We start from the raw sequence: 12,167 nt of genomic DNA, 5'->3' as shown, positions 1-12,167 counted from the left end.
GTGCTAAGCAAGTGTGAGGGCCACTACAAGTAATTACATTTGCATTATTGAAGCTGCTGGCTTTAATCAACTGCCCCTCCTTCTCTCTTTCTCACCAGCTTCCAGCTTTCTGCTTCTCTTGTCTGTGTCTTAAAATCACCTTGTAGCATTTTCCAGTTATTTAGCCATTTAAATTCTCTCTCTGCCTTCTGTCCAATGTTCACTCTCTTGCTTTATTCAAGTCGTTCTTTCACTTTATTCGCACATTCATAGTATGTTTTCTCTGTATCTTATAACCTTGTATCTTTAGGTCTGCTTTTTTTATCACCTCTGCTAATCCCTGCCACATTTCCAGTCTGTCACAATAACCATCCTTCAACTAACTGATCTATTACCTTTTGATAAATTATCACTCTACATGTCTACAGGATTATTATTCTCTCTCTTTTTAAATCTTTTCTTGTGTGGAGGTTACTTGTAATCAAACATTATGTTTACATTTGCTGTCATGTGTCTTTCATGCCTTACAAAATAAAATTTAAAAGGATTTTAGATCATACAATGTTTATATACAGTATACTTGCTTAATGCAATAGCACAAAAAGGGCCAAAGGAGTTATAGGATCAGCACTGATCAGTGAGTGAAATTTGAAACAAAGTCACTGCACAATAAACAGCTACAAAACACTCACCACATTTTTCTAAGCGTCACAAATGTGTGCAGGGAGATTTTTGCACATTTTTTCACTGACGAACAAACGTATGGGAACCATGTTTTAATCTGGTATCCAAGCCTCATAATACATTCATGCTGCAGATGTGTTAAGAGAGCTGGGTACAGCACACTGCTCAGTCTTGCTTCCATTTTGTCCCAGTAGCCACTAAAGAAATTGCAATAAATAAATTATCTGTGGCCTAAAAAGTAAAAGGACGTAAGTCTGTAAAACTGCTGGCAAGATATGTTGAACTACAACCAGGTTGAATTTGAATTGAATTCTAATTTAAAATTACATATGCGTAAAACTATTCCAGGGTGGGAAACGGGAGTTTATCTTCTGAGACATCATCTCTTTGTTAAGACTTTAGGCAAAGTGGGAAAGAGCATGCAGCATGTGCCACACAGAGCGTGCATGATTTGAATCTGCGGGATCGAAGATCAGGTGCATCCAGTTTGGAACTTTGTGCACCGAGATTCCTCCGTATTCACTGAATCTCTGATGATATTCTATATGGTAGATGGTGGGATCTTTAAGGTCTTCGCAATTTTATGTTGACCAACATTTTTCAGAAATTGTTCCACAATTTTATGGCACAGGTTGTCACAGATTGATGAACCTCTGCCCATCTCTACATTTCAATAGGCTCTGCCTCTGAAATGCTCCTTTTGTACCCAGTCATGTTACTGACCTGTTGCCAATCAACCTAATTAGTTCTCAAAAGCTCCTCCATTTGTTTTTGATGTATGGCAATTACTTTTCCAGCCTTTTGTTTCCCCTCTTCCAACGTTTTTGAGATGTGTTGCTGCCATCAAATTCAAAATGAGCTAATATTTTCCATGAAATGGTAAAAAATCTCAATTTCAACATCTGATTCGTTTTTTGTTCTGTATGGGTTGAGGAGATTTGCAAATCATTGCATTTTGTTTTTATTTAAATTTTCACATCTTTCCACCTTTTTTGGAATTGGGGTCTGGTTTATATGATATACAGATGCCAGACTTATCCTTCCATCCACGTTACTCTTGATATCCATTTTTGGCTGTTACACAAGACAGGCATTTGCTGTGTGCGTTCGTTTTTTTAAGTTCTATTGGTTAAATTAATAATTTTTCCTTTTTCAATTAGAAGTTTTGGTTGTCATCACGTCACTATTCTTAGCCCATGCATGTAAAACAAACAAACAAAAAAAGTTGGATAAGATCATGTGGGGAAAAATAAAAAATCAAAACAATGTAATGTTGAATCAGAGCTCTGAGTTTGTCACATTCTTGCATGAAGATACTGCTATTTAATGCACCAGTGAAGCAGGCACAGCTTTGTGAGCTAGGTAGCCCTGACTCCTCTACAGTGTGTGTAGGCTAGTCACTAATAAAAAGATGACAGATGGACATATAACAAACCCATGCGTCAAATGCACAGATTTGATGTCAGAAATTATTCCTCTCTCACTTAAATATTTATACCAACTACAGACTGCTCATATTGTTCAATTGGGTTCTTTTAACACAATTGCAAGATATCCTGAATCTGTTAGCTTTGTTACCACAGGCCAAATGGCTTCTCTTACTTTTGATACTGTGGTTCATTCTATTGTTTGTTCCTCCACAGTTTCATTTAATCAACTTTCAGAAGCAACAGTGAACTAACTTTTAATATCATTTCATTGTGCAGCTGTTGTAGTTCCACTTTTTCGGAGATAAAAGGAAATGGAAAGGATTTTCATATGTCTTTCTACTCGAGTTATGTAATTGTAACCAGATGTAAAAAAAATAAAAATAAAAAAACATGGTAATGCATTTGAGGGTCAGGAGGTTTTAAAAACTTCTCCTGGTCTGTGCTTTCAGTTTTGTACTTTCTATGCTCATTTCATATCCCTTATTGCTTTCTCACTCATTTTCAACATTTTCTCCTCCTCCATCTATTTTCCATGCTCCTTTTTTGGTATAAATCTTGGTCTGTTCCTTCTTTATCATACGCTCTCTGTTCATCTTTCCCTCCTCTCATTTTTTCCTTTATCATTTCTAGCTCTATCTCCTTCTGTTCTCCATTCCATTGTCTATTTTCATCACTTTGGTGGTGCTAATGAGGCTAGACTTGACTAAGTGTTTTGAACATGCTATTATGTCTCCTCTGCGTTGCTGTGCTCCCTGGTGTTTAATTTTGTTCCATGCTGTATTGCATTTTATTTTATGACTGACTGTTGTTTAGTTAGATGTTTTTGTTCTAGACACACATTTGTGATTAGTGTATGATACAAATATATAGTTCTTTTCTTGCTTTCTTCTCTTGTCCTGCATTTACATTTATCTCTTTTCTTTGTCTTTCTCTCTCTACCTTTAATGTGTTCTCCTTCTATCTCCTTGCAGTTTCTCCTTTTCCATATCCTAATCTGTCTCCCTATTCTCTTTCACTCTCTCAGCTACTTTACTATTTAGATTTTGTCCTATTTTCTTCCTTCTTATGCCTGTCCCTTATCCACTGGCTTCCTCTCTTTGTCAAATCCAATATGTTGGATCTTTGATCAGCTGAGGCAACAGGAGGAAATCAACTCTCACTGCTTCATTATTCATACATTCTCCACTTCTACCACCATCTGTCCATCGACCACATCTGACCCAGCAAGTAAGTCAAACTGCCCTGGTGCAACCACTTGAACGAACACACACAGCTCACAAACATAAAGTCTGAGTCTCTCTTTCTCAGTCAGGTGTCAACAGCCTCTTGTTCTCTCCTTCTTTGTTCTGTCTCTCTCTCCCTCAGCCAAATCAATAGCTCCTCTTCACCTCTCAGTCCATTCTATTAGAGACAACAATGGCTCTATACCGGACTAAGATTGCCTCCCATTGTGGCACCGGATGTCTATCAGCAAGTTGGACAGAAACAACACAACAACGCCATAAAGGTATGTGTATGTGTGAGAGAGACAAAGAGACATAAGGACAGAGGAGAGACTAAGGAAGAGAGATGACAGGTCAAGATAAAGGGTAGACAATAATTGCTGCACAGGGTTGTAGAAAAGACTGAAGGACAGGGCCACAATCTGTCAGTCAGGTATATGTGTGAGTGAGAGGGAGGAGGAGAGAAGCAGAAAAAGAATATGTCAGAAAGATGACAGGTTGTTTTTATTAACAAAAACTGTGATGAAAATGTTTTTTTTTAATGACTTGTTTCCAAAGAAGACAAGAGGAAACGGCTGTCATGAACCAATAACCGTGACTACATCTCTGTAATTTCATTGATGTAAAAATCAGTGACTAAAAAGGAATAAAAACCTAAACGAGATCTCTCTATATTTTTATTGATCAAGAAAAGAGGAGATGAAATTACATTTCAAGTTGTGACACAATCCAGATATTCCCTCATTTGATGGCTGCATTGCACAGTCCTCTTCCTGCATCCCCAAATCCCAATCCCACCAACTCTGTACTCCAGCAGTGCCCCCATGAAAAGAGGGATGAGGGACAGAGGTGCAAAGCTGTTCACAAACATGGTTACCCACTTTTTATATCTGAAGCAACCAGGTATCTTTAATTGCTTCCCCCAGTAATGTGATGTTTAAAAATGTAAATGATAAAAGAGGTCTCTAAAAAAGCAGACTGTAGCCACCTGTTACCGTAGTCCATATCTTTTGGACATTTAAACACTAGGCCAGACATTATTTTCAATACAAGGGAACATCTTTTACATCTTCCACACCTTCAGATTGGCGTTATATATAGTATTTTCTTTGTGAAGTGGCCCATTTACCCATGAGCAACCCAATACAGATAATGGAGCAAATGTAAAAGCTTTTTTCTCATTTCAAAAGGAAGTACATGCTGTTAATTAACAAGAACTCTGAGATTGCCTCAGAGTATGAATTATGCTATATAAAGAAACCCGTCTTGCCTTACATGACCCTTAACGTGAACAACACCACTTGCCTCTCTGCTAACAAGGTTTTCATCCAACAGAACAGCACATACTCTTCTTTATGCCATTCTTATTGCATAAATGTCTCTATCCATCGTTTCTGTGCTTTATTTTCCAGCCTCAGCCTTTATCCTCACCTCTTCCCCTCAGCAGCTGTTACTGTTTCCATCTCCACTGACCTGCATGTAAACTTGTTTAGCTAACACGTTGCCATTTAATCTGTAAAAAAAAAAAAGGGAAACGGTAGTGGAAAAAGTATGTATGACTCACAAAGAGGGAGGTGAGTGTGTTAAGGTCTAAGTTGTCCTCGAACTGCTGATGCATTTACAGAGACTCCAATAAGGCTCAGAAGACAGACAATACAAACACATATACAAGCATGTCAAGCATCACACACGCAGAAGCACCAGCTGGCAGATCACTCCTCCTCTGTGTGTGTGTGTGTGTGTGTGTGTGTGTGTGTGTGTGTGTGTGTGTGTGTGTGTGTGTGTGTGTGTGTGTGTGTGTGTTGGATTGAGTGACAACCCAAGGTGGCGTTAGGGAACCCTTGGGAACACCAGAACAGGACATGGCGTCTGGTTTGGTCTGTCTACCGTCTGCTAGACATCGGTTCTCGGACCCCTGTTCCTACTCGAGGGAGACACCATCTCTTGCTGGCACTGAGGAAACAGATGGTTGCCTTGACAATGACCAGACATACTCCGACTGGCTCGCGTTCTAAGGGAGGGGCTGGTGGAAGCCTAGTCTTGGAGTGGTAAGGGAAGGAGCATTTAAATGTTGACAGTACCTGATTTAATGGTTTGATACCATGAGTTTAGGATCATTTGTCCGCATGTTAATTGTGTAGTTTTTACGCCGGATGCCCTCCCTGATGCAACCCTCCCCAAATTCTACCGGGCTTGGACCAGCACTGTGCGGCTGGGGATGGGAATGAGCTGTTGGGGGTTCAGCGTCTTGTTGGGAGGAGCGGGGCCCGAACCTCCCAACAATTGTTAGCTACAATTGTGCCCTGTAAATAAAAATCATGTCAAAATGGCACAAACTAGTACGTCAAACCGAGGTATTTTAATGAAAGGGAGTCAGAGACATTTTTATGTTGGACCCCCATTTTTCAAGCCTACCAGTGAAATATAACAAGTGCAGATCCCTGGGCGAAATTAAATTTCTCAAAGTTAGGTCATGGACTGGAAAAACACACATCAGAGCCCCTGCTGTAAAAGGCATATCTGCAGAATTAGCATAAAAGGCAGGTTTTCATCTGCTGGCTTTAAAACTGAGAGCCCTCGGGGGTGTGCTGGCGGAATAATGGACTTTTTAAACTTCATTTCCCTCTCTGGGCATCGCAGGTAACACACAGACTCAGTGGTTTTGCTTGGACACTACATAGCTGCCACATACTGAATGCAGCACTGACTACACTGTAAAATGTGACAAAAAGGTTAATGATATCTTATGGTTTGCAATTACAAGGGCATGTTAAAAGAAAAACACAATATTGGGGAGAGGGGACATTTCTAATTAAATTAATTCAAACAGCAGACCTGGAACCATTTTAACAACTTAAATTAGTCAAGTTAGCCAGAGGCACTGTCCAATTTAGCACAGTATGAGACTAACTGGCTGCTAGAGGGACTGGGGTAATATTGGGGATTTTAATGGGTAAAGGTACTGATCTAATAAAGTTTCCTTCGTGTTTTTTGAACATTTATTTTATGTTTACACCATTCAAATTCGTTGCAGTTCATAAAAAATGATCATAGTTTATGCATCAGCTTGTAGCCATGCTTGGAAGTGCTTGAATGTGTCATATGAGCGGATAATCATGAACAATAATGAAGACTGGCCCATTTGAAGATGACTAATGTTGCTGCTTCTACTCCAGTAGCCATGTTTTTTGAACTAGAGGTGGCAACTGTGGGCAGTGTTTGATGTTTAAATGGACTATGGAGAGATGTCTGCTGTTATCTTGTTGATGGTGCTGTAAACACACATACAAACACTAGTGCTTGTCGATTTACTAGTGTGTTAAAGGTCATATCAGGACAGTCTTCACTCAAGAACCCAGCTTATGAAATCAATGAATAATACACACACCTATGTCGTTGTTGTCTCACAGTCCCCAGCCATTACAGGGGCATCTAAGATTTACTCCCAAAATTTCAATGGTTTCGAAGTGTCATGACTAAAAAAAAAAAAAAAGTTCTCGTGTTCAAGTTATTTTGACAAGTCATTCTGATTTTGTCAACAGAGATTATTGCTTGGAATTAGGTGATCTCCTTTTATCCCAGCCTGCTCCTTTGGAGGAGGGGGCTGCAGTGCTGCCAATTAAAGCCGCAGCTCATTAGAGATGCTGCTTAAGTGAACTGACAGCCAAAATAGCCTGTTCAGTTTCAAGGTGGGAGAGAAGCACGGTGGCTAAACACTCAAGCCAGAGCTAATGGCCAATTTAATGTTTTAAAAGATAATAAAAAAACTTTCAAAAGTCTTTCAACTGTACATGAGGTAATTACATCAAATTACAGGAAATGAACACTAGCTGTGAACAGGTAGGAGGAACTACAGTATGTTTGTCTTCGCAAAATTTCCCACCTATGCAGAAGTTCTCAATCTTTCCATTTTGGAGTTTGTTCCCAAATTGCGATGCACCTAAACTCCTTTAAATATTCTTACCTAATTTGCTCCAAAACTAGTGGACACTAGTATGGCATCAGTTTTCAAGTTAAGACTGGAAATATCAGGTGCTTAAAGGCAGCGAGTAACTGTAATTGCATGGACAGACTCTCCCTCTCTCTAACCCTCAGACCTGCACATTCAGGCCCTCAGTTAAGTGTAATAGTGTATAGTGGGTGTGAGAGGGTTTGAGACAAGGTCAGTGCAAGGATCACCAACTAATTACGGTGCTGAGGCACTCAGCCTCCGTCAGATTGTTTAGAAAGCATTAGGGGGGGAAACATGGGCTTCCCTGGTGCATTGCACATAATTAGTTTGGAGCCAAGGTCACACACAAACACAAGCATGGGGACAAACAGCATCCATACACATACAAAAGCATACACAAAGACACACACTATTCTTCTCTCTTCCTTCCTCTGCTCTCAAGCTTTGCTTTCTTTCTGCCTTGCTCTCTCGGGGCAACAGGGTGCAGTGTCTATTAATTTCTTAAATGAATAGCCAATTGATAGTTATTTATGGATGTTTGCATTTTATGAACAACACAAGCTTCTTATTATTAATTACCTCAAGTGTAGGGCTACGCATATGTTTAAAACAAAAAAACCAAATGCTGCCCTTTTTTGTCACTTAAACTTCACCTCAAAGATTAACAGTGTTTCTTTTACGTCCTTACACACGAATTCTGTACAATGGGCACATCACCCAATCAATACATTTAAAGTCTCAATGCTGTTGCCATTCCCTTAAGTGTTTCTTTAAATTTGGGTCATTGACCCCAACTGGGAAGAACTGGCACCTGCTTCTTTAACTGTGCAAGACAATTATTTGAGTATAGCTGTGCGAAAAGAATGATCAGAAACAGTCAGTGTACTCATACCCTAACAGTTACAAGCAAATAGACCTTTGCATTACCACTAAGCCAAAAGGACACTATAATGTGGTAAACATGTTAAAGCTGCCAGCAATTCTTGACGGTATAAACACAAGCATCAACAAAGAAGGAGACTAGTCGTTTTGGAGTAAGAATTAAATGTCAAAATCCAACATACAGAGATGAAGTTTAACCACATTTTAGAACAAAGGCAGAACTAAAGATGCTAAGTAACAGTGGTACTGTTGAGGACCAATACACAACCAGATCAGGCAGGCAAGTTTAAAACTGACAGATGGCTCATCCATGACCACTTAGAGCATGGTCGCTTTGGAGAACTCATGTGCAAAACGGCTTGGAAAGAAATGATGAAACAAAATGAAGTTTGGAGCTGGTGTCTGTGTGCAATTATCTCTTCTCCAGACAACAGGCCTGCTTTCAAAATATCCAAGACAATCACATTTCTTAAACCTATGCAGAACCTACTTTTTAGTCCATAATGCTTACAGAGTAAGAGGGCTCTAGCAGGATTTACATGTTAGTCTTTTTTATGACAAATTCAATCCTTCTGAGCATAGGTGACACCAGGCTTGCACATATTTGTGGAGAGATTTACTGTCGTTCTTCACAAATTATATTTTTCAGCTGCTCTTTGCTAGAGGGGGGTTGTTGTTCTACCTTGTGAAATACAAATGTGTTGTATTGGATTCAAGTCAGGAGACATGCTTGGCCAGGTCATATTTGTACAGTTTTTCCTTCTTCAGAAAAATAAATCAATCAAATACATTTTTTAATTGTGAGTTTTGCAGTGGTGACAGGGACCATTGTGAATCGGAAAATTCTTCTCCTGTCAAGCTTGTTGAGACAGAAAACATTTTCATTTAGTATCAGGACATAGAAACGTTTATTCGTAGTGACAATATAAACCCTCCCCTACACCTTTGCTCCCCTGATTGGCACTATTCAGTTACTGTGATGGGCTTGACCTGGGCCACGTCAAACAATCTTGACCTGACATCAACATTTGATCTGCCTCACGACTGCACTGCTAATATTCATCACACTTCTTTTCATGTTCTCCTGCAAAGTTTAATCTTGCCCTTTGTGAGCAATGCTCTACTTGGTGGATGTCATCTGTACACTTATGTCATATAGTGTCCTTTACACCTTCTGATCAGTAACTGAAAAAGCAATACCACAGATAATCCCTGTGTCACATCACAACAAACCACAAGCAGCTTACAGGAAGCACAGAAAGCTTAAGACATATAAAGTTTATCACCTGCCTGAAACCATGAGGGTCTGGTCAGACTTAGTCCATGTGTCTGCATGCAGTTTATAAATCTGTGTCATCCACTGTAGGTATATGATATATATTTTGTCATCCTTGATGCTCGTATTAAGAAAGTGTACATGTTTTGGTTTTTTTTTTAAATCTTTTTTATAATTCTACAGCCTAAAACAACAAAGGAGCTTTTCTTCTTTTGGACATTTTCTGTAAGATGTAAGGCTGTAGTACAAGTGTTCAGCTCTAAATAGAAAAAGAAACTAGCAGTTTAGCAACATTTTATTTGATAAGCAAATTAAAATTTCTGTAATATTAGTTAATAATAAAGTTGCTAGTGCTGCTAATGGCACTGAAAATAAACACCACAGTCTACAGCCACTCTAAGTATAGTGTTTAAACATCTGTGTCGCCCCCTTTGCTATTCTGGAAGCTATCTAATAAACCTAACTAATGTTAGCAAATGTTGGAACTGTTGGTATTTTTTAGTTAAAAAAACGATATTAAATCAAACAACGGTTTCATCCCTAGCTAACATTAGCTATAGTAAATTAATACTGTAAAGGCTTGCTGCTAAGAGCTTGTTCTAGGCTCAGCTTTTTGCCTAATACTGGTTGCAATTGCCCTAATTAAAGGGCTTTTGATTGCTTTATTTTAGTTAAAGCAACAGCAAGACGAATATGTGTCTATTAAAACCAGATCAGAGAATAACACAATCATAACCAAAATGCAGGAAAAGAAGTATCCATGCAGACAGTATGGAAGAAAGAGAAAGTAGAGACGAAGCATGTACTGTGTGCTAGTATAAAATATGTGGGTATTTTGATCAGTTTGTTCTAAAACAGAATACATCTTCTCAACACACACATGCTTACCTGGATGCCATCCAGCAGTTTGCTCATGCACCAGAAGCTGTCAGCCTCAATGTTCCTCAGTGCCTCTTCCTGAAGACTGGACACGTCAAAGTTTTCTACTTCCTCCTCTAGAGAAGACAAAGTGGAACAGAGAGAGTGTGAGAAATAGGCAGTGCAGGGTAATGAACAGATGAAAAGGGACAGCAAGATGGAAGACAGAAAATTGGAGGGAAAGTAAAAAGAAATCCCAAAAAAAGGCTGACTGAGAGAGAGAAAGAGAGAGAGAGAGAGAGAGAGAGAGAGAGAGAGAGAGAGAGAAAGAGAGAGAGAGAGAAAGAGAGAGAGAGAGAGAGAAAGAGAGAGAGAGAGAGAGAAAGAGAGAGAGAGATTCAAACCAACCAGCCCAGCAGGGGCTCTGTCATAAGCCTACCATTCAGACAGGGGCACAAGAAAGTCAGACGTGCATGAGGAGGACAAATTCAACAGGGAAAGTGAGAGGAAGAGAAGGAGGAAGAAGTGGGTTTGCAAGACATATATAAAAAGAAACACAGATGATCAACAGAGCAAATGTAAACTTTTTATACTGCAGACAGAGTAACTGTATTTAGCATATTTTTCAAGGAAGAACAAAAGAAATGCACATTTTCTTAAGTCTCTAAACCTGCCAAAGTTTAATTACCACTTATATTGTACTCATTTTATATTTACTACATTCCTGTCAACCTATACTTATTTTAGTTGGGGTTTTTTTTTGTTTGTTTGTTTTTTGTGTAATTGCGAGGAGGAAAATAAAAGGAGGTTGAAAGATAATTAGTCTTTAAATAAATACAGCCGAATATTGTTCAGGCATATCCTAAAACACACTGCAGATGGCACAGAACAATTTCCAAGCAACGAGCACACTGAGTCCCCAGTCATCTCCACTGGGTGACTTCAGCGATGGGTGTCATCAGATGTCATTAACGGCAGCAGTGTGTGACGGACTGCAGGGGCTTTGACGGGCTTCTGACAAGCCACTGACAGCCAGTGGAGAGGAGATGGGACGAGACTGATTAACAATGATCTAGAAAGAGGAAAAAAAAGAGAGCAGACACAAACACGCACGCACACACACACACACGCACACAAAGAGAGGGACAGAGAGAGACGGAGAAAGAGAGAGAGACGGGCACAATACGAAAAAAAGAGTGAATGTGTTTCTATATTACCAAAAAACTACTGTATATATGTATTTGTTTGAGTGTCTTCTTTACACACACACACACACACACAGGATACAGGACCTGGCAGCGCTGCATGGTATCCTTGGCAACCCCAGTGGAATGTTGTCAAGGTTGTAATGAGCATGCTCAGTCTGACAGACAGACAGAGAGCTGGCAAAGGGCCAGGACTACAAAGCCACTACCAACTAGGCTCTGTGTTTGTATGTGTGTGTTTGTGTGTCCCATTATTGTCTCGTCTTGCATGAAGTCAGGTAAGGATGAACAGAAGCTGGACAGAGAGGCTGTGGTGAGACTTTTCATCCTGTTCACACACGGACAGATCAAGGTATCCACACGCAGAAAAATCTAATATTGTTTGCATAGCTACAAGATCTTTAATAACAGATATGGACGAGGTCAGGCACTGCATTGTGATTACATGTCAGTAGAGTTCATTCTAACCACAATACTAAATGTAACAAAGCCATAGGCAACACATGACAACCTATATTAGCGCAATAATACAGAGATATAATCTCATAAACTCAATGAGAAGCGCAAAAACATCCAGAGTAGAAGAGATCATTCACCGAGAAAATATTATCAGAGTCAGACATAGCTAATGAAAACTCACAATATTTCTCCTCAGCTTAAATTGAGGCCACAGCAGAA

General features: G+C 39.5%; 1 protein-coding gene across 4 annotated transcripts in view; it reads right to left on the bottom strand.

Annotated features, from left to right (window-relative positions):
- Positions 1-12,167, bottom strand: part of tbc1d22a (TBC1 domain family, member 22a) — a 115,470-nt gene that overhangs the window by 48,672 nt on the left and 54,631 nt on the right. For all 4 annotated transcript variants that reach the window (XM_067490321.1, XM_067490323.1, XM_067490320.1 and 1 more), the window contains exon 10: positions 10,315-10,421. In XM_067490321.1, coding sequence (XP_067346422.1) covers positions 10,315-10,421 — 107 coding nt within the window. The remainder of the gene's footprint in view (positions 1-10,314; positions 10,422-12,167) is intronic.

This window comes from Channa argus, chromosome 21, assembly GCF_033026475.1.
Source record: "Channa argus isolate prfri chromosome 21, Channa argus male v1.0, whole genome shotgun sequence".
Taxonomy (NCBI): domain Eukaryota; kingdom Metazoa; phylum Chordata; class Actinopteri; order Anabantiformes; family Channidae; genus Channa; species Channa argus.
The sequence above is the reverse complement of the archived record's forward strand: the minus strand, read 5'-3'. Positions and strand labels throughout refer to the sequence as shown.